General features: G+C 46.7%; 1 protein-coding gene across 1 annotated transcript in view; it reads left to right on the forward strand.

The window, feature by feature from the left end:
* Positions 1–21,232, forward strand: part of LOC309559444 (major histocompatibility complex class I-related gene protein-like) — a gene marked incomplete at its 3' end in the record, with an annotated part of 74,689 nt that overhangs the window by 22,912 nt on the left and 30,545 nt on the right. Inside the window, exons 3-5 of the mRNA XM_082262703.1 lie at positions 1,001–1,105; positions 16,781–16,924; positions 17,737–17,847. Of these exons, the coding sequence (XP_082118829.1) occupies positions 1,001–1,105; positions 16,781–16,924; positions 17,737–17,847 (360 nt within the window). The remainder of the gene's footprint in view (positions 1–1,000; positions 1,106–16,780; positions 16,925–17,736; positions 17,848–21,232) is intronic.

The following is a 21,232-nucleotide window of genomic DNA, read 5'->3' on the forward strand; positions in this document are numbered from 1 at the left end:
GGGGGATACTTGAACTATTTACAATAGATGAGGACTCCTGTCTGAAGATGCAGCCAGGCTGTTGATTCACCTTGCCACTTAGATGAATTTAGAATTACTTGTTAGGATGAATTATCTTCGGGATCCACACCTAGTACCCCTTTTCACTTGACCTGCTGACACCCGTCCTCTGACTATCCTGCACTGGAGTAGCCCCCCTCAGGTCAGGCCCCTAGACACAATCCCCTGTACTCACGATACTGTTTTTCAAGGGTCTCCAGTGTCTCTACCCCTTCAGTCAGCTCTCATGGACCTCTGGGTTCAGCTCATTCCTTCCTGGTCCCCAGGCTGTCTGCCTGTGAACGCGTGCCACTGCTACAAAGAAGGAGGCAGTCCCTCCGGGTCTCTACTCACCAGCCAAAGACCCCTCAGCATGTGTGCTCCTGGCTTTTATACCACACCGCACAATGCACCGAGACAATCAGTCTGTGTCAATCACTGGGGCTGTATCAAAACCTGCATACCCATTGGTCAGATTTCCTCCATTGTCCAATATGCCTCTCTATTGGACCAGTGTGAAACACTCCCTAGACCAAGTGAATCCCATACTGAGCACCATGAGCAGACCTAACTCACAGATCCTGCTCTATAGAATTTGCCTGCTGCTCCTCTGACAGGCAGACAGAGCCAAAACTATACTCCCTCTCTGACACCTACCTAGGAGGGTGCTACACATGCTGTGTCCAATCACAAGTAGGGTCAACAGGGGGTGTGCACACTCACCTGAAACCCAGGTGAAAGGCCACGACCTACGGTCGGATACTTTGCCTTGCCTGGCCATGCCACCAACCTGCAGTAGATGCACTGTGGGCGAGCGGCAAGCGGTTAAAATTACTTTTTAACCTTTTGGAGACACTGGATAAAGAAACCGTGTCTCTAATCTTTACTTTACATACTTGTATATACTGTAATTTTACATTTCCTAGGGAATGTCATTTAAAATGTTCTCATTTATCTTTAGCTGTCAGCTCCAGGACCTTAAAACATCTAGTAACTGATGTCCCAGACCCACCAGAGGAGTCTGTACCAGCATGGATAATATATGAACATATGCTGCATTTGGGTAGTGAGTATTTACTATTTGTATATAAAATGAAATCATAATGTATAGTAATTGTTATTTCTGAACAACACAATTTAAAAAGTCTAGGCATTTAAAAACAAGGAGCTGTGGCCGTTTTTGCTCTCTGCAGCCCAGCCAGCAAATACGTATCTAGTGCCGAGTTTCCAGCACCTGCTCACTAACACCCCAGAGACTTCAATGGAACCTGCCCATACTACAGGAGCAAATTCCCTATTAAATCTATGGGAAGTGCACATGCATAGGCATGGGTTGTGTGGTACTAGATTTTTCCTGGCTGGTCTGCAGACTGCAGGAGAGCCCACAGTCATTGGGGGGGGGGGGGGTAAGTACAGATCTGCAAAGGGGGGAGAGGGGCTGTTTTAGCACATACTTTATAAAAAAATAATTTGCAGCTTCTCAGCCCACACCATGAACAGGGAAAATGTTGGAGGCTGCAGTTTATGAAATGGATGGACAAATATGGCAATGGAGGGGGGGAGGGTGCGAACAAGGGGCGCTTACCATTTTAGGTGGAGCTCTGCTTTAAAGTGTTACTACACCCACAATAGTAAAATCAGTCTGTATATGCAGTAAAGCATGCTTGTTATACTCACTGTGGAGCCTAAGGGGGTAATCCTCTGCAGTGTGCAAAAAAGGCTGTGTGATCCTGTCTTCTGCGATCCTCCCCTTCTTCAACAGTCCCCAATCCATCTCCTGATAGAACAGAGCGCTAGAAGTCACTCTGCACATGCTCAGTTTGGTGTGTATTGCTAGAGAGTTTGTTTTTTTTTCTTGGGAGAGTGCATGTAATCAGCACAGGGCCAATCAGCACTGTCCAGGCAGAGAGTCAGGGGTCCTGCATCAAGATAGGACAGCCAGTGCGGTATGAAAACTCCTCCTACAAGCTTTAACCAAGCACTAATAGAAGTTACAAGACTGTTATATACTGCTGATGAGAAAAGGTATTTAGAAGTTTTATATTTACTAAAATAATTGTATTTCCGTGTTCTGTGGGAGACCAGATATAGTGAATGCAGGCTCCTGGGTTTAGTAACACTTTAAATGAATGGCCTATTTGCCTTTAGTAAATCAGTCTCTTTTTAAAAAAGACTTAATCTTTATACGTGGCTTAAAAAGTATTCCAGTTGTCTTATTCCAATTCAGCATATTCATACTGCTAATTCAATTGATCCTATTCCAAAAAATAAAGGATGCATAAAAACTGATTTATCCAAAGAGTTCTGAAATTCCTCCTAACAATTTTTTTGGGTAGGGTAAAGCAGTAATAAACACAAAAGCAAACCTTTATTATATTGCAGCTTACTAATTCTTAGATGTAATGGCTGCATTGGTTTTCTTTTTTAGGCTTGCTTTCCTTTTTTTTCACTTGGTGATACAGCCAGTTTTCATCAGAACAAGCTCTCCTGCAATTGTAGTAGTTATAGTATTGAGACAAACCATTTACCACTGACAGGGGTGCCCACAATGATCATTTATTATTTATGTAAAACCTTTATCCCAAAAGAAAAAAAAAACAGTTTGCTGTAACTGCATAGTAACTTCAGTGTTAGCTGGAGTCTGGCTTCAGTTTGTTAGTGTATCTAAATCTGCTAGTACATCTAACACTTTCACCCCCCCCCCCCCCCTACTGACGATGCTGCTGTCCAAAGGTGCCCCCTGTGCTTCTATATCCAGAGTGAAGGCACTCTAATACAGGAGGGGTGTTACTGGCCAGATCACCAGGTGAAAACAGAGGAGGAAAGCCTAAAAAAGAAAACTAATGCAATGCAATCACAGCATGGGTCAGCAGGGGGCATGTGCACGCTCGCCCAAAACCCAGAGGAAAGGCCGCAACGTACAGGTACGTTGGCTAGGCTGGCTGTGCCACTCACCCACAGTAAATGTACTGTGGGTGAGCAGCAAGTGGTTAAAATGTATTTTCTATGTGTTGGAGACATTGGATAAATAAACCATATCTAATGATTGATAAGCTGCAATATCAGATCCACATAATGATGATAACCATGAGCCAAAGATGTATAGTAACTAAGTAGAACTACTTCACTACTGTACTTAAGTACTGAAAGGTGGTATCTGTACTTTCCTAGAGTAGAATTTTTTTCTCCTACTTCCACTTTTACTTCACTACATTTTTTCAATGATTTCAATACTTCTACTCCGATAATTTTTTTGTTGTGCTGCATAGTTACTCGTTACAATTATAAAAATTACCACTGCCAGAACAGTAGATGGCAGGTTTCATGAAGTTCAAAACATGTGTATTATCAGCGCTTACGAAAATAAATGCTACTGTATGTATGAATAAAAGCTGCATTTGAAATAATAAAAAAACAATATGATGTTCAAATTTTTGACTTCTTTCTTTAATAACTACATAACACAGTACTTGTGCTTTTACTTTCAGTACTTGAGTAGCAAAATTTAAAAAAAAACTACTTGCAATACTTAAGTACAAAAAATGTTGAATACTTTAGTACTTCTACTCAAGTCACTTTTTGATCGAGCACTTCCACTTCTACTCAAGTCACTTTTTGATCGAGCACTTGTACTTTTACTCAAGTATGGGTTTCGAGTACTTTATACAACTCTGCCATGAGCAGACAAGGGGGAGTCTGGGGACTGCACCTTCAAGAATAGCCTGTGTGATACGTCAGTGCGTGACTGTGTGTGTGCAGATGATTGCTTGCCTGTGCACCGCCGCCGGGATTACTCCTGCTTTGCTGTCTCAGCCATCTCAGCGATCAGTGTCTCTCTCAGGCTGCAGCTGCCGGTTTACTTACTGAAGAGTGGGAGCCGCATTACAATGGAATCCATACGCCAGGGAAGACACATTATGAGCGGCCTCTGTTACTCTGATGGGGCCCAGGAATTTATTATACACCCTCATATTCAAATGTATGCAAGTTGGTGAAGGTATATATTTTTTTTAACAGAAATGTATTACAAAGCTGCTCGGGCCCCCCTGCTGAGCTAATTGAGGCTGGGCCCGGTACAACAGGGCTGGCTGTACTGCCTTATCAGCGGCCCTGCATATAATATAGTGAAGAAAAAAAGTCCATATAAATATAAAGTGCTGTCACGAACAATCCATTCTCAAAAAGGTGCCAGCAGTGCTGTAGACGTGCCAATATCAAGCTCATAAAGAGATTCCAAGTGATGATTTGCTTCAAACAGTGTCCCAGTGAAAGTACACCTAAACCGTGCACCCCCTTGTAGCTGGGCCCTCACCTCAATTTATGCGAACTTGCGATTAAGCCTGGTCAAAAAACGCTTAGTGCCTTCCTAGGCTAAGAACAATCTTCCATTCCCCCCCAAGTGGGGATCCTCACTCAGGGATCGCTCTTTGTGGCAAACTGTGATGATATCACATGTAGCACCCTCCTAGATTGGTGCTAGGTTAAAAGCATTGTTGCTCCATCTGCTTATCAGCGGTGCCTGATCTGTTATTTATGCCTGTTACATGTGTCCAGGTGTGAGTAACTTGGTCTGAGGGAGTGTTTCCACTGTATCCAATAGGGGATCCTGTTGGACAGTGAAGGAAACCTGGCCAGTGGCATAGGGGCTTTTGTGGCAGTTGCAGTGGGAGGGCACTCCTGCAGTGCATCCTGGAATTGACCATAAAAGCCAAGGGCACATGTGACAGGGCATCTTTGGTGGGAAGCAGAGTCCCAGGAGGAGGTAGGCGGCTGTATCTCCTCCTGCTGTCTGAGGAAGGTGGTCACGGGCAGTCTGCCTGGTGAGCCAAGTGTGGAGCTGAACTTGAAGGATCCTGGAAAGCTAACGGTGGAGCTGCTGGCAGAGTCATCTGGGAAAAATGGTGTCCGTGTGTACCAGGGGACTTGCCAAGGGGTCTGCCTAGGAAGGAGGACCACTCCATAGAAGTCAGAGGATAGAAGGTCAGGTCACACAGTTAGCAAGAGTAAAGGGGGTGCCAAGAATAACCCTGAAGAGTAAGGGTAAAGGGGGTACCAAGCGGGGCCCTGAAGAGTAATTCACTATATAGTTCGCTTATCAAGTACTTCACTACAGTGGCAAGGTGAAGCAGCGGCCTTGCCGCACTTAACATAGCTAGAAGTCCTCAAGTTGTGCATAGTTCATCCAGTTGGAGTATCCCACTCATCCCTTCTCCCATCCTAAGTTCTAAAATAAAAACAACAAAAACCTAATCCCCTGGACTGTTTACCGACTGAGCCAAACACTTAAAGCACTAAGAATGGATAAGTTGTTGCTACGGGTAACTCAGGGGAATTTGCTTAAAGCAGCTCCCAAGGGAGTAGTGCTACATAGGGTAAAAGAAACCTGATCGTGATGAAACCCTTTTCAAAATGTATTTGATAAAGCACTAAATTTACTCACAGGGGGATATCCCCCTGAGGAAGACACGAGGTCCCTGTGTCGTCACGCGTAGGGGAGGGGCACGGACGGAGCACTGCACACACTGATAGGCAGCAGGTGGATGCAGGTGGCTAGAGGCTGACAAGTGATTCTACTACACCACCATGATACAGTTTTTGATGCTGGATTGCTGTAGGTAGATTGGTGCACTCACAGCACCAACAGTATGTGAGTTAATGTATTGCTTTTATCAAATACATTTTAAAAAGGGAGGATCCCTACTTGGGGGGATTGGAAGATTGTTCCTAGCCTAGGAAGGCACTAAGCGTTTTTTGAGCAAGCCTAATGGCAAGGTCGCATAAATTGAGGTGAGGACCCAGCCACGAGGGGGTGCACAGTTTAGGTGTACTTTCACTGGGACACTGTTTGGAGCACATTGTCACTTTGTATTTCTTTTTGAGCTTGATATTTGCACGTCTACAGCACTGCTGGCAACTTTTTGAGAACGGATTGTTCGTGACAGCACTTTATATTTATATGGACTTTTTATCTACACTATATTATATGGACTTTTTTCACTGCACAATATAGTTATTTAAGCTTTTTATATGCAATATAGATGTATGATCCTATATTTTTTTATCTAGCACATATTCATACGCTGGAGGTTTACGTATATTTTAAGCACTTTATTGCACATTTAAAACATAGTCTGCTTTTTTTTTTTATTTTTTTATTGCACAGCATTATTTGAGATTTGCTTACACTTATGAGATAGTGGAGTGCCTGCAGCATTCATTTTTACACATCTTGGTTGCTCGCAGGGCTATATAATTATTTTCAGTCAACAAAGGTGTTGGGGGAAAGGGTGCATTTTTAGGACTGTTTAGGTTATACCTGGAGTTCTACCTTGAATGGCTGTACTTCTCTTTTTGAACACAGGAGTGCAGCTTGTTCTGCACTCCTGTGACCCGTTTTCAGCAGACAGCAGGCAGAAGTCGGCTGACATCACAGAGCTGGTTCAGACTCAAAGAACGTGACAATGAAGTTGGGATCCGCCCACATGCCTAGACTGGGACCCGGCTCAGCGTCTCAGCGAGCACCTGAGAGCCTGAGTTGGCCCCTCCACAGCCCAACACTCCAGTGAGTGGGGGGGGGGGGGGGCAGAGCAGAGAGACAGTGATTGAAAGCCAGCAGCCTTCTGCTCACAGAGCACTGGGAACTGAGTGATCAGCGGTGTTCAATCGCTAGGTTCTCAGTGATAGAGCCAGAGGGGGGACAGATGCAGCATTAGACCGATGCTAAATCCATTTAGGTAAGTATGATTGTGGAAAAAAAAAAAGAAAATTCCATACATCTCTTTTAAGTATAAACAGTGCTTTAAGTGGGCCAGTATGCACTGGTACTCAGTACCGCCACTTCCAAATATGGCTCTTGCGCATACCGCCACCTCTCCGTGCACCTTAGCGTACCAGTACACTCATTTTGGACATCTGTGCCCTCAATTGTCCCCCCCCCCCCAGAATATTTCCCACTCCAGAGCCAGACCAGTCACCACCAGTGAGTCCTCCTGCTCCGGAGTCCCAGCCCAGGCCAGGCCAGGGAGGGTGCTCTGTGGTGACCCTGATGTGGGGTGGGGGGGGGGGCAAAAACATTTTTAGGCTATAATAGAGTACCGGCGCCTCTTTTGGGCCACTTAAAGCACTGAGTATAAATAGTAAAATATAGAAAAAAAAAAGGTTAAAAAAATATGACAAGGGGAGAGGAAGAGAAAAGTGTTCTCTAGTGCTAATTAGGGTTATCAAGAATTTAAATAGGAACACTGTTTATTAATGAAATTATTTTGCTTAATTTTAAAAATAAATAAGTTCATAAATAAACTGTGATACATTTTTTTTTTTTTTATATTGACTATAAAGTTAAGTTTCTATTACAAAGCACGACAAAGATATTTATAAATTAAATAAAAATATTTTTTAATTCATCACTTAAAAATAAAACAACAAAGAAAACTAAGATAACAAAAACTTTTAAATGGTAATAATAATAATAAAATAAAAATTGAAATTAAAAAAAAGCGGCAAGATAATAGATAATGAAAGAATGGAAGGAAGTAGTTTACAATATTAGGGCTGATTTCGGTTAATTAGGGTTTAGCAAGGGGTTAAATAGGAGTGCATTCATGCACACTGGATGTTATCAAAATGTCAGTAGAAAGCTGTAGCTGTAGAAGGAGCTTTTCAGCTTTTTTGCAGTGGCGTTTTTCAGCGTTTTTTAGCCTGTAGCATTTTTTAGCAAAACTATACTCCCACAAAAGCGTATGGCTCAAAAATGTTGATAAACTCAGAATAGACACGTTTTGTGGCGTTTTTAAGCTTTTATCAGAGTTAGAGCATTTTTACAGCTGAAAAAGGTCTCTTAAATCCCGCTAGTTGCGTTTTTTTTTTCCAGCCAGAAAACCCCCCCTGCCAAAAACTGCTGATAAGAGGCTGTGTGTGCATGGAGACATAGGAGAACATGGGGGGGGGAGATTACTGGCTGCAGAAAAAAAACGTCTGACACCAAAAACATTCACTGTAAAAATGTCCCGTGTGCATGAGGCCTTATAATTGGTCAACAAAACTGATATTACTGTATATGCAGCTTAATGGCCAGCCCCTTGATCTTCTAGCAAATAGTTTTTACATTAGTTTGCACAGCATAAATCTTCTTGGCACTGTTCTGTTTTTGAATTCAGACAGAAGCAGAAATACAGAAATATAGTATTTGCTGTTGTTATAATAAACATGTCCTTGCTCTCAAAATTACAGCAGGATTTGTCGGTAAACATGGCCAACCCATGTGAATTCTAACCTTGTAACAACCCACTCAGTGTAAAATAGAAATGCAAAACATTTGTGTGTGTATATGTATATATATTATATACACATATAAACAGTATCTCACAAAAGTGAGTACACCCCTCACATTTTTGCATTTTATTATATCTTTTCATGTGACAACACTGAAGAAATTACACTTTGCTGCAATGTAAAGTAGTGAGTGTACAGCTTGTATAACAGTGTAAATTTGCTGAAAAAAAGAATTGTTGCTTTACATAAAGATGGCCTAGGCTATAGGAAGATTGCCAAGACCCTGAAACTGAGAAGCCGTACGGTGACCATACAGCGGTTTAACAGGATAGGTTCCTCTCAGAACAGGCCTCACCATAGTCGACCAAAGAAGTTGAGTGCAGGTGCTAAGCGTCATATCCAGAGGTTGTCTTTGGGAAATAGACGTATGAGTGCTGCCAGCATTGCTGCAGAGGTTAAAGGGTTGGGGGGTCAGCCTGTCACTGCTCAGACCATACGCCGCACACTGCATCAAAGTGGTCTGCATGGCTGTCATCCCAGAAGGAAGCCTCTTCTAAAAATGATGCACAAGAAAGCCCGCAAACAGTTTGCAAGCAGACTAAGGACATGGATAAATAAATAAACTTATTTGGTTCAGATGGTGTCAAACATGTGTGGCGGCAACCAGGTGAGGAGTACAAAGACAAGTATGTATTGCCTACAGTCAAGCATGGTGGTGGGAGTGTCATGTTCTGGGGCTGCATGAGTGCTGCCGACACAGGGGAGCTACAGTTCATTGAGGGAACCATGAATGCCAACATGTACTGTGACATACTGAAGCAGAGCATGATCCCCTCCCTTCGGAGACTGGGCTGCAGGGCAGTATTCCAACATAATAACAACCCCAAACACACCTCCAAGATGACCACTGCCTTGCTAAAGAAACTGAGGGTAAAGGTGATGGACTGGCCAAGCATGTCTCCAGACCTAAACCTTACCGAGCATCTGTGGGTGGAGGTCGAGGAGCACAAGGTCTCTAACATCATCATGGAGGAGTGGAAGAGGACTCCAGTGGCAACCTGTGAAGCTCTGGTGAACTCTATGCCCAAGAGGGTTAAGGCAGTGCTGGAAAATAATGGTGGCCACACAAAATATTGACACTTTGGGCCCAATTTGGACATTTCCACTTAGGGGTGTACTCACTTTTGTTGCCAGCGGTTTAGATATTAATGGCTTATGTCATGGGTTGAACTGGATGGACTGATGTCTTTTTTCAGCCTCACAAACTATGTAACTATTTAGAGCAAAAATTATTTTCTCTCTTACGTCCTCCGACAGTCGCCGCCCACTCACAAGTCTTCACCAATGGGTATTGACCTTTGCTCCGCAGGAGTAGCTAGGCAACAAGAATTGTTAATACAAAAGCTTTTAGCATAGACACACCCCTAGGGGCTGTCCCCTCAGTCAATACCTCCCTGCACCAGCATTCCCAACTCAGTTTGATCTTGCCTAGCTTAGTAGTAGCTGGCTATCCTGTGCTGGGGCTCAGTCTCAGCCTTCTACCCTTTCTTTGATTTTATTTCAAGTATTTTTCTCTTTTCCTTGCTAGCTGTTATTTTGTCAGCCTTAGTTTAGGGATCTTCTGATGAAGAATCATCATGCGGAGCTGGGTCTCGGACTGGCCGCCCTGGTTCCCAGGGCTGAGAGCCAGATGGATCCCCAGCCTGCCATCGAGCGTTCAGCTTAGGTTTTCCCTGGCACATTGAACGACCCATCCCTGTTCGCTGCAGGGATGCTGCCTGTGAGGTGGCTACCTCACTGGACACCATGACTGCGGTCCACAAGCGTCCTGGCTGCGGCACTCCCTGTCTGCCCTGATAGCGGTTTGTCGCTGGAGACGGCTCCCCACGCCATCTGGTACGGTAAGCACCTTCTGTGTGGGGACCTTCTGTATGGGTGTCAGTCTGTGGCTGTGTATTACCCCCCATGTCTGTGTAACTGCAGGCTCCCTGTCAGATCCCTGTGTGGCTGCACTGCCTGTGGGCTGCGGGGGGGGGGGGGCCATCCTGCTCTGCTGTTTATTATGCTTTGGGTGCAGTTTTGTGTGCAGACATGTGTGTGTGCGGCGGTCGCTGCGGCGATCCGCCATTTTATTTGCCTGAATACTGTGACCGGCCCTGTCCCTATGCAGCGCCGTGTTTTGGCGCCATTCGCCGCCATTTTGGCAGGCGGTACTCGTCCATGCACATGGCGGCACCATTTTCTTGTAGCCTTCTCCCCCGGCCGAGCGGCCATTTTGCCGGAGCCTTCAATAGGCTATATCCGTCAGCCAGCATTGCATCACTTCCTCTTTCTCTGGGAACAGCGATCGGTGGCAGCAGTCTGGTGTGCTCTTTCCAGGTTTTTACCTTCTTGTTCTGTCATTCCTTGCTCAGTATTGTCTATCCCTGCGGGGTCTGTGCATACAGCAGTGTGCGGTGGGCTGCGCTCGCCGTGGTATTAAAGGGCCTGTACCTTTATACTTTTCTGTACTGGGGCATGGATTCTCAGGATAGCAAGTTTCCCCCCGCCCTGGTGGGGGACCAGGGGGCTGCTGCACCTCCCGAGGGGGCCGATCTGACCACTGTAGTGGCTTCCTTAGTGTCTCAGGTGCAGATGCTGCTGGCTGAACAATCCGCAAAAAGGGCCAGGTTATCCATTTCCTCTGATTTAGAGGGCGATGTGGCTGCTGTGGCTGGCGTACCCTTCTCGGGGTCCCGCTCATCTTTGGACCTTGTGGGGTCCGAGGGGGAGCCTGAGGTGGAGGGGGTTGATGTTTCTCCCCCTGGCTCGCCTGAAGAGCTTGCACTCATGAATGAGCTGCTTGCTTCCATAAAGGACACCTTGCACCTGGTGATGAGCCTACTCCTCCTGCTAGGGTGTCTTCTTTTGGAACACAGAGGGATCGCAAATCGGCGCAGGTTTTTCCCTGCCCTGCTGAATTTCACCATATGGTTAATGAACAGTGGCGCAATTTAAAGAAGCCCTTTACTGTGCCAAATACGTTTAAATTGCTTTATCCGTTTGCACCTGCCACCGACGAGCGTTGGTGTGTGGCGCCTCCGGTGGATCACGCGGTGGCCGTGTTGAACAAAGCTACTGCGGTGCCTTCTGAGGATACCCCGGTTTTCCGGGACCCTACGGACAGGAGAATAGAGTCTCTTGCCCGTCATGCCTATATGGTGGCTGGTTCTATGCTGAAGCCTATTTTTGCTTCCATTATGGTGGCACAGGCTGTTGCTGATTGGCCTAAGATGCTCAGGCGCACCTTGGTGGCTGATTCAGCTTCACCTACCACGTTGGCTATGGTGGACCAGATCCATCAGGGTGTCATGTACTTGTGCGATGCGGACTTAAATTTAGCTCCCTTGGCTGCACGCCTGTCCAGCATCGCGATACTGAATCGTCGTCTGATTTGGCTGAAGAATTGGTCGGTGGAACAATCTTCTCGCAAGACGCTGGCAGATTTTCCCTACGCGGGGTCTCGCCTTTTTGGCAAGGCTTTGGATACCCTGATAAAAGGGGTTACGGGGGGCAAGAGTACTCTCCTGCCTCAGTCCTACAAGCATAAGTCCTTCCGTGGTAAACGGAATTCCTCGTCTAGGCCCTCTCAGGGGTCCTTTCGTGCCTTTCGGTCACAGTCCAAGGGCAAGCCCTTCAAGGGCCAAGGCTCCCAGAAGAAGCCGTGGGCGGGGAAACAGAAATCCGGCCAGTCCGGTTCACCTTCCCATACCACTTCGGCCTGAAGGGGCTCCCTCACCCGTTTCTGGGGTGGGGGGACGTCTGCGCGGTTTCCTACAACCTTGGCTGACCCGCATTCGGGACAGATGGGTTCAGGAAATCGTTCGATCTGGTTACAAGATCGAATTTCTCTCTCGGCCGGCGGGCAGATTTTTTCCCTCAAATCTTCAGCTGTCTCCGGAGCGCTTGCAGGATTTGCACCTGGCGGTGCGGGACCTGCGGGCCCAGGGGGTGGTGGTCCCGGTGCCTCATCGGGACAGATTTCGGGGGTTTTACTCCAATCTGTTCACAGTGCCCAGAAAGGAGGGCAAAGTGCGTCTGATTCTGGACTTGAAAGCTCTGAACCGCTTTGTACGGGTTCGCAAGTTTCACATGGAATCCCTGCACTCAGTGGTGGCTGCCCTGAGTCTGGGGGAATTCATGGCCTCCATCGATCTGAAGGATGCGTACCTACACATCCCCATTTTCGAGGGTCACCGGAGGTACCTTCGATTCGCCATTGCGGAGGATCACTACCAATTCGTGGCGTTACCTTTCGGTCTCGCTTCGGCTCCGCGGGTTTTTACCAAAGTGCTGGCGCCGGTTCTGGCTCTGTTGCGAGCACAGGGCATTGCTGTCTTGGGGTATCTGGACGATATCCTGATAAGGTCAAACGCCAGTCAGAGCCTGGTGACCGACCTGTCCACCACGATGCGGACACTGCAGGAGTTCGGTTGGACTATAAACCTTCCGAAGTCAACTCTGTGTCCTTTGGTTCGTCTTCCCTACCTGGGAATGATTCTGGACTCTGTCCAAGCGAAGGTCTTCCTGCCGGAGGACAAGCTTCGGACTCTTCAGGACGAGGTCGGGTCCCTGAGGGACAACCGGAACTCATCTCTCCGGACATGCATGAGATGTCTAGGTTTAATGGTCTCGTCTTTCGGGGCGATCCCCTTTGCCCAGTTTCACACGAGGAGTCTCCAAGCAGAGATTCTGACCGAGTGGGACGGGCGGCCGCAATCCTTGGATCTGCGGATCTCGTTGAGCCACAGCACCAGAAGGGATCTTCTGTGGTGGCTCCAGTCCCCGGCGGTGTCGGGGGGCAAGTCTTTTCGTCCATTATCATGGACGGTGCTCACCATGGATGCCAGCCTGTCGGGCTGGGGTGGTGTTCTGGGCGTTCTGTCCGCCCAGGGGACTTGGTCGGTGGATGAGTCCTCCCTTCCGATCAACATTCTGGAATTGAGGGCGATAAAGCTTTGCCTTCTGAGATGGACAGACCGGCTTCGGGGCCGTCCAGTTCGGGTTCAGACGGACAATGCCACCGCGGTGGCCTACATCAACCATCAAGGGGGCACCAGGAGTGCCCGAGCGGCTCGGGAAGTAGCCGACATTCTGTCTTGGGCCGAGACGCACATCCCGGCGATAATGGCAGTTCACATTTCGGGGGTGGAGAACTGGCAGGCAGACTATCTGAGTCGCCAGACCCTGGACCAGGGAGAATGGTCCCTTCACCCGGATGTCTTCCAGATGTTGTGCGCGAAGTGGGGTTCCCCGGATGTGGACCTGTTCGCGTCTCGTCTGAACAACAAGGTGGAAAGGTTCGTGGCAAGGACGCGCGATCCTCGGGCAGACGCCTCAGATGCGTTAGTGGCGCCCTGGCATCAGTATCGTCTGATGTATACCTTTCCACCGATTCAACTGCTGTCCAGGCTTCTTCGCAGGTTAGCCTTGGAACCGCACACGGTGATTCTGGTGGCGCCGGACTGGCCTCGCCGGTCTTGGTACGCAGACCTCGTAAATCTGGCAGTCGACGCTCCGTGGCGTCTGCCACTTCGAGAAGACCTCCTGTCTCAAGGGCCGATATTCCATCCTGCTTTACAGTCGCTGGCTTTAACGGCCTGGCTGTTGAAAGCCAGGTCCTGAAGGATAGGGGTCTCTCCCCTGAGGTCATTCCCACTTTGATCAAGGCTAGAAAAGCCTCTTCGGGGAAGATTTACTACTGTACTTGGAAGGCGTATTTTGCCTGGTGTGAGTCCAGGGGGTATTCCCCTCGCTCATACTCGGTGTCGAGAGTGTTGGCTTTCCTTCAAACGGGAGTGGACCAGCGTTTGGCGTTGGCCACGATTAAGGGTCAGATTTCTGCGCTGGCCGTTCTCTTTCAACGTCCTGTGGCGTCTAATTCATTGGTCAGCATCTTTGTTCAGGGGGTGCGACATGTGGCCCCTCCTAGGAGGGAACCTTTACCTCCATGGGACTTGAACTTGGTTCTGTCCGTGTTGCAACAGGCTCCCTTTGAAAGGATCAGGGAGATCTCGTTGTCTCTGTTGTCCAAGAAGGTTGCCTTCTTGGTGGCGATCAGGGTGTCGGAGCTGGCGGCTTTGTCCTGCAACTCTCCCTACCTGGTGGTCCACAAGGATAAGGTAGTCCTGCGGCCTAACCCCTCTTTTCTTCCGAAAAGGATCTCGGAATTTCACCTAAATGAAGACATTGTCTTGCCTTCGCTCTGCGCGAAGCCTAAGCATCCGAAGGAGGTTGCCTTGCATTCCTTGGATGTTGTCCGGGCGCTCAGGGTTTACCTGTCGTCCACTAAATCTTTTCGCAAGTCGGATTCCCTCTTTGTCCTTCCTGAGGGACCTCGGAAGGGCATGGTGGCGTCGGCTGCGACAATTGCCAAATGGATCAGACAGATCATTGAACAAGCCTATGCCTTGAAGGGGAAGGTTCCTCCCTTCCCTGTGAAGGCGCACTCTACCAGGTCTTTGAGTATTTCTTGGGCTTACCGTCATCAGGCTTCTGTGGCCCAGGTGTGTAAGGCGGCGACTTGGTCGTCCGTTCACACCTTCTCAAAGTTTTATAAGGTGGATGTTCAGGCATCGGCTGAGGCCTCCTTTGGCCGTAAAGTACTCAGTGCGGCAGTTTCCTAGGGACCCTTTTTTTGTGGGCCCTTGGATATTGGGGTGTTTTACCCCTGGGTTACTTGTTTTCCTGGGTTGTTGCTCCTGTTGAGCACGTTTTCCTGTTGCCCAGTTGGTTCTCTTGCTGTGGTAAGGTTCCTTTCTCTGTAGTGGGTACTGCGTTGCCTTTCTACAGTTGCGTCTCCCACCTCTCATGTCTACACTGCTTTGGGCCATCCCATTGGTGAAGACTTGTGAGTGGGCGGCGACTGTCGGAGGACGTAAGAGAAAACTGAATTTTTGTAAAATCTTACCGTAAAATTCCTTTCTCTGAGTCCTCCGACAGTCGCCGCCCCCCGCCCCTCTTTTGGGGTTTTTGTGTACTCTTACTGCTATGCTACCAAACTGAGTTGGGAATGCTGGTGCAGGGAAGGGATTTACTGAGGGGACAGCCCCTAGGGGTGTGTCTATGCTAAAAGCTTTTGTATTAACAATTCTTGTTGCCTAGCTACTCCTGCGGAGCAAAGGTCAATACCCATTGGTGAAGACTTGTGAGTGGGCGGCGACTGTCGGAGGACTCAGAGAAAGGAATTTTACGGTAAGATTTTACAAAAATTCAGTTTTTCAGATCCTCAGAGGGTTCTTTGCCATGAGGTGCCATGTTGAATTTCCAGTGACCAGTATGAGAGAGTGAGAGCGATAACACCAGATTTAACACACCTGCTCCCAATTAACACCTGAGACCTTGTAACACTAACAAGTCACGTGACACCGGGGAGGGAAAATGTCTAATTGGGCCCAACTTGGACTTTGTCACTTAGGGGTGTACTCACTTTTGTTGCCAGTGGTTTGGACATTAATGGCTGTGTGTTGAGTTATTTTGAGGGGACAGCAAATTTACACTGTTATACAAGCTGTACACTCACTGCTTTACATTGTAGCTAAGTGTTTTTCTTCAGTGTTGTCACATGAAAAGATATAATAAAATACAAAAATGTGAGGGGTGTACTCACTTTTATGAGATACTGTATATTATAAATACCTTTTTTGTTTTGGAAGTGATGATGTGGCCTCACATGTTCTCAGCTGCATAAGAGGCTTAGAGAGCTGGAGATGGAGACTGCAAGGGGGGTGTTAGCAGGAGGCAGAGATACAGCAGTACACTGATCTAGTGAACAACTGTGCAGGGGAGTGTATCCGATCAAGTCTGACACCTGGAGTACAGGCAGGCTGAGCTCCAAAGTAGAATGCACAGAGGAAACCCGACAACACTGGGATTAATGCGCTTTCATGCCCTGGCATGGTCAACTTGAAAGCGGACTGGCAGGATCACTAATGCCTCGTTTCCACTGAGTGGTACGGTTCGGTTCAGTACGGTACGGTTCGGAATGGTACACCTTGCGTTTCCAATGATAGGTGTAGCAGGAAAGCTGTGATAGACGATTCTCTGTCAACCAATCAAAGTTCTGCAGAGTGTAGCTCCACCCTGTTGGTACGGTACTAATGTGCTTGGTACCCCAACGAAAGGGTACCAAAAAAGTGGTACGGTAAGGGTTCGGAATTAGGGTACCATTCACAATGGAAACGGCATAAATAGCGTACCGTACCGAACCGAACCGTACCAGAAAGCTCAGTGGAAACGGGGCATAGGTGTTTCACACAAAAGAAGCAATGCAAAGAAAAGAGGATACTTTCTCATACTAGTACATGGTACAGAAGGCACATTTTATGGAAAATGAAATGTTGAGGGTAACATACTCTAAAGTTCAAGACTAGTTAAGATCGTCTTTTAAATGTGGCTTTGTACAAAGGGGTTAATATTTTTCTTTACACAGAAAGTGGCTGGTCATCTTCAGTGAAACATTTGAATGTGGCTTCCTCAAGCTTTGTTGGGTTTGGAAAAACACTTTCTGGTTCTGCCAAATTCCAAGATTGTTATGCCAGAGGTCCTGCAGTTGTGGGTCGTTTCTTGAATGCAGGTAAGTACAAAAATACTATTGGATCTTTAGGGACAATATACTGTAAAATATTCAAAATGATGTTAGAGGGAATTCCTATTTTGCAGTAATAAGACATTTTATTAAGGCAGCATGGGGCATTGTTTTTAACTTTAAGCCCCTCCCACTGTCAACAGTTTGAATACAGTGCTGCTTTATTTCTCCATACCAGTTGTGTTTTTTTTTTGGGGGGGGGGGGGGGGGGGTAAAAATAATGACCGACTTTGGATGCCAGAAGTTCTATGTGCTAGGTATGCCACTATATAGTTATATGTATGTGTGTGTCTCTAAGTGCCCATTTCCTTATAGAGGATGATTCTGCATGTTTTCCATGTTGGGTCTCATGCACACTGGACCTTTGTTGCAGCTGCTTCTAGGGGTGTCAGGCTTTTTTTTCCCTTCCTCTAAACTCCCCTGCATGTTAGTCTATGCGTCTGCGCACACATGGGCGTTTTTAGAGGCAGTATGAACGCAGGGGTTTTTATAGGCAGTATGAACGCATCTAATTGCTAGGCGCGTATAAGGCTTGGACATTAATAAATTTCAATTGCCAGAATAAATTCTTATTCTGGCCAATTAAATTAATTCATGCCCAAACTTTCGACGCCTGGTAATGCGCCTTAAAGCTTATAAAAGCTTTAGACACTTTTACAAGCGCAAGGCTTTTTTTCTGCCAAAACTCTGCTGCCAGGAGGAAAGCTTCTAGGAGAGTTTGCAAAACATTCTGTGTGCATGATGCCTTAGTAATGTGTCCTATCCAACTCCATATTACCTTACAACACCTCCCATTCCAGGACTTTTGAGCATTCATCAGAAGGCAGAGAACAAGAAGACCTTATCATCCTGGAGCAAAAGGGGCATTGTGTTCCTGTGTCTCTCCTTCTTCCTACCCATCACATTTTGTGGTATGTTAACATTTACTGTATTTTAATCATAACACACATTATGCAGATATTCTGTTATATAAAGCTCATTTAGAATATTTGCATATCAAGCAGAAGTTGCGCTTTTTTTTTTTTGGATTAGGTGACTTCCATTTATATGGAAAGCACCAGACTCTCCTGATCAGTAATGTTAAGGGAAATTATCACTTTTGTTACCCTCAAAGTAACTATGGCCTATTGCCTATTGAAAGGAGCATTAAATGCAATTTATCGCATTATTGTTTCCTTTAAAAAAAAAAGTGTTTTCTTTTTTGTTGTTGACCTTTATACCTTTTTATAGCAATGCTTCTCTTATACTCAGTGTTAAAGGATAAGTGCACTTTAAAACAAAATGCACTTAACCCTTTAGCCCTCTTATGGCCCGTATACACGATCCATAAATTGGACAACAGATCGTACGTTATTTTTTTTTTTTTTTCTTGCATGCTAGTTGCATATCGAAAATTACGAGTTTACTAAAGTTAGGAAAATTCTCGTACGTCAGATTAACCTCTTTCGGACCGCCCGCCTCAGATATACTGTGGCAGGCTGGCCCTCCTGCGCAAACCGACGTAGCCCTATTTAAAATGATGAAGCAATCAGTGCTGCTCTAGTGACCAAATACATATATATATGTATATGTAAACGACAAATCTTAAATGTGTATAAACAATACATTACTACTGTATATAATAATACATAATAAATAACTTAAAGTGCTGGTGCTATATCACTGAAATGAAGTGCAAATACATGAAGCAACTGTATAATAAGTAAATGCATGATAAGAAAAATAAAACAGGAACATAACGCATGACAGGTAAATATACATACAAGGCAGTATTGTAAATAGACCATATGCAGTACACAAAAAATATCCATGAAAAACAAAACCCTAACCCACCCAGCTCTACACCATCCCCAACATGTGTGAGCATACAACCCCGAACAGAGAGTCCCAACAAAAACAGGAGGAGAATTGCACCAGCCATGGTGAAGACCCCGAAGGATCCAACACAACCCACAGCCGGGGTACCAAGCTTGAAAAAACAAGTGCCCAATACAAGCTGGCAACATGGGCACGTAGTAACTGGCGGGCAACCATTCTCTGAAGGTCAAAAGAGGTCACTTGACGCATCCGGTTAACAGCTCCCAGGGGACATGACATCCAGGGGCCGAGTAGGTAGAACAAACCGGAGGTGAGACCGCTCGGCAGTCTGTTGAAAGTCCATCAGGTCAGGCCGGAAAAAAAAAGGGTAAACGGCATCCAAACAATAAAAGAGGGGGGGGGAGGAGGGTCCAGGAGCAAGGACAACAACAAAAAGTCATAGCAGGTATGCGCTCCAGAACCCCAAGTAGGCACAAACAGTGAGTTACAATCCCAAACGATAGGAGCCCCAGGAGATTCATAATGGTCACGGACAGTGAGAGAGAGGCACATAGGTGGCAGGGCAGGCACATCGGGCGGGAGTCACGGGAAAGTTAGTGTACTTACATCTTAAGCAGGTCGCAGTCTGTCCAGCCATGCCACGGCCTCATTCGGGTCTTTGAAAAAATACACCCGATCCTCGCCAACCACTCTAAGCCGGGCCGGGAACAACATAGCATATTTCAGATTGCAGGCACGCAATCTCCGTTTGATATCCACAAACTTGCCCCGACGCCGCTGGACCTCTGCAGAGAAATCAGGAAAAGCTAACACTTGGGTGTTGAGATGAGGAATATTGCCCTTGTCCCAGGCCAGATGGAGAATAACATCGCGATCCCTGTAGTTGAGGAATTTTGCAATAAACACCCGTGGAGGAGCCCCCGGGGGTGGCGGTTTGGACGGCACACGATGGGCCCGCTCAACCACAAAGGACTGAGAGAAGGGTTCACGGCCGTAGGTAGCAACAAGCAGGTCATCGAGGAAGGTGGCCAGGGAGGCCCCCTCAGCACCCTCAGGCAGGCCAACAAATCTCAAATTGTTGTGGCGCATTTGATTTTATAAATCATCCTGTTTAGCCAAGAGCTGGGCGATGTGGCATTCGGCCTGGTCAGAAGAGGCCTGCAGAAGGGGGAACGCGTCCTCCACATGGCCCAGGCGGTGCTCAGTCTCAGACACCCATTCCCGGAGCCGCTGCATGTCTTGCCGGATGAGAGAGACATCAATTTTCACTTCCTCGATTTTCGCCGTCAGGGTCGTCTGGCATGCAGTGATGGCATCCAGGACCTGCGCAAGGTCAGTGGCGGGAGCATCCGATGAAGCAGACTGGGCCACGCCATTTTCCGGCAGAGAATCCTTGTCTTTGTGCCGAAATTTGTCCAGCTTAGCGGCGGCTTCGGACTTTTGCCGAGGGGGAGACATACCGCCACCGGGTCTGAGCAGGAATAGGAGCCAATACAAGGTGAGTTAAGTGTCAGAAAGAGAGCAGGATAATAGAATCAGGATGATGCCGGCGGAGCTCACGGTCAGTGTGTCCTACTCCATTGCGCTTCAGGCCACGCCCCATAAATGAAGCAACTGAAAAAAGTATTTTGGATTTGATCAGATAAAGTCCCTATACATAAAGTGCTTGTGCTCTTAAACGGTTGAAAATAGATGATCCTTATAAAAGTGCTCATGCTTGAATACTTAATAGTGCAGACCACTCCGTGCTCCCCTCTTATGTCCCCACTCACCAAACAATGGGGAGATCAAACGTATATTCAGAGACTTTGCATTGCCACTTAGTGAATGCTGGAACAATAATTTCTCCCAGGTTCTCCCAGTGGGGAATGGCTTTATCTCCTGTAATTCCTGGACTCTCTGGTACCCAAATATAATCAAAGAAGAGCCTCCATAGCGTAAATCCATTTATTAAGAATAAAAAGCAAAAGTAATACACTTACATCTGATGATAGTAATGCGCTTAGCCGTATAAGGGAGAGCGCCGTCTCAGCGTGTGGTTCACCACTATACCGGAAATGACATTAGTGCGTTCCACCAACCAGAAGTGACGTCTGATGTTAGATTCCTGCTTGACGCGTTTCGCCCCTCCTACTGGGCATCATCTGAGCTTCAACTGAGAAGTATTGTTAATCGGTCACTTGGGTACATCTATAACCACGTATTCCAAGGGAATGGGGGGGGAGGGATACTGGACCTTAGAAAGCCCACTCAAACCTCAATGGGGTATGGGGGTGTGATGTATGTATATACATATATATGAAATATATTACCTCAAACCCAGCGGCGTATAGCCTGTGTGCCAAGCAACTCAGAAATAGCAAGAAAAACAGAAGTGGAAGAAAAGCAGTTGCAAAGTATGGCTACAACGAGGGTGAGGTAAATTAAATCACATAGAGCTTTATTGAATGAAAAATTATTAAATAAAAGTTAAAACAA

The sequence above is a fragment of the Pelophylax lessonae genome, assembly GCF_965119305.1.
Source record: "Pelophylax lessonae genome assembly, chromosome: 7".
NCBI classification, from domain to species: domain Eukaryota; kingdom Metazoa; phylum Chordata; class Amphibia; order Anura; family Ranidae; genus Pelophylax; species Pelophylax lessonae.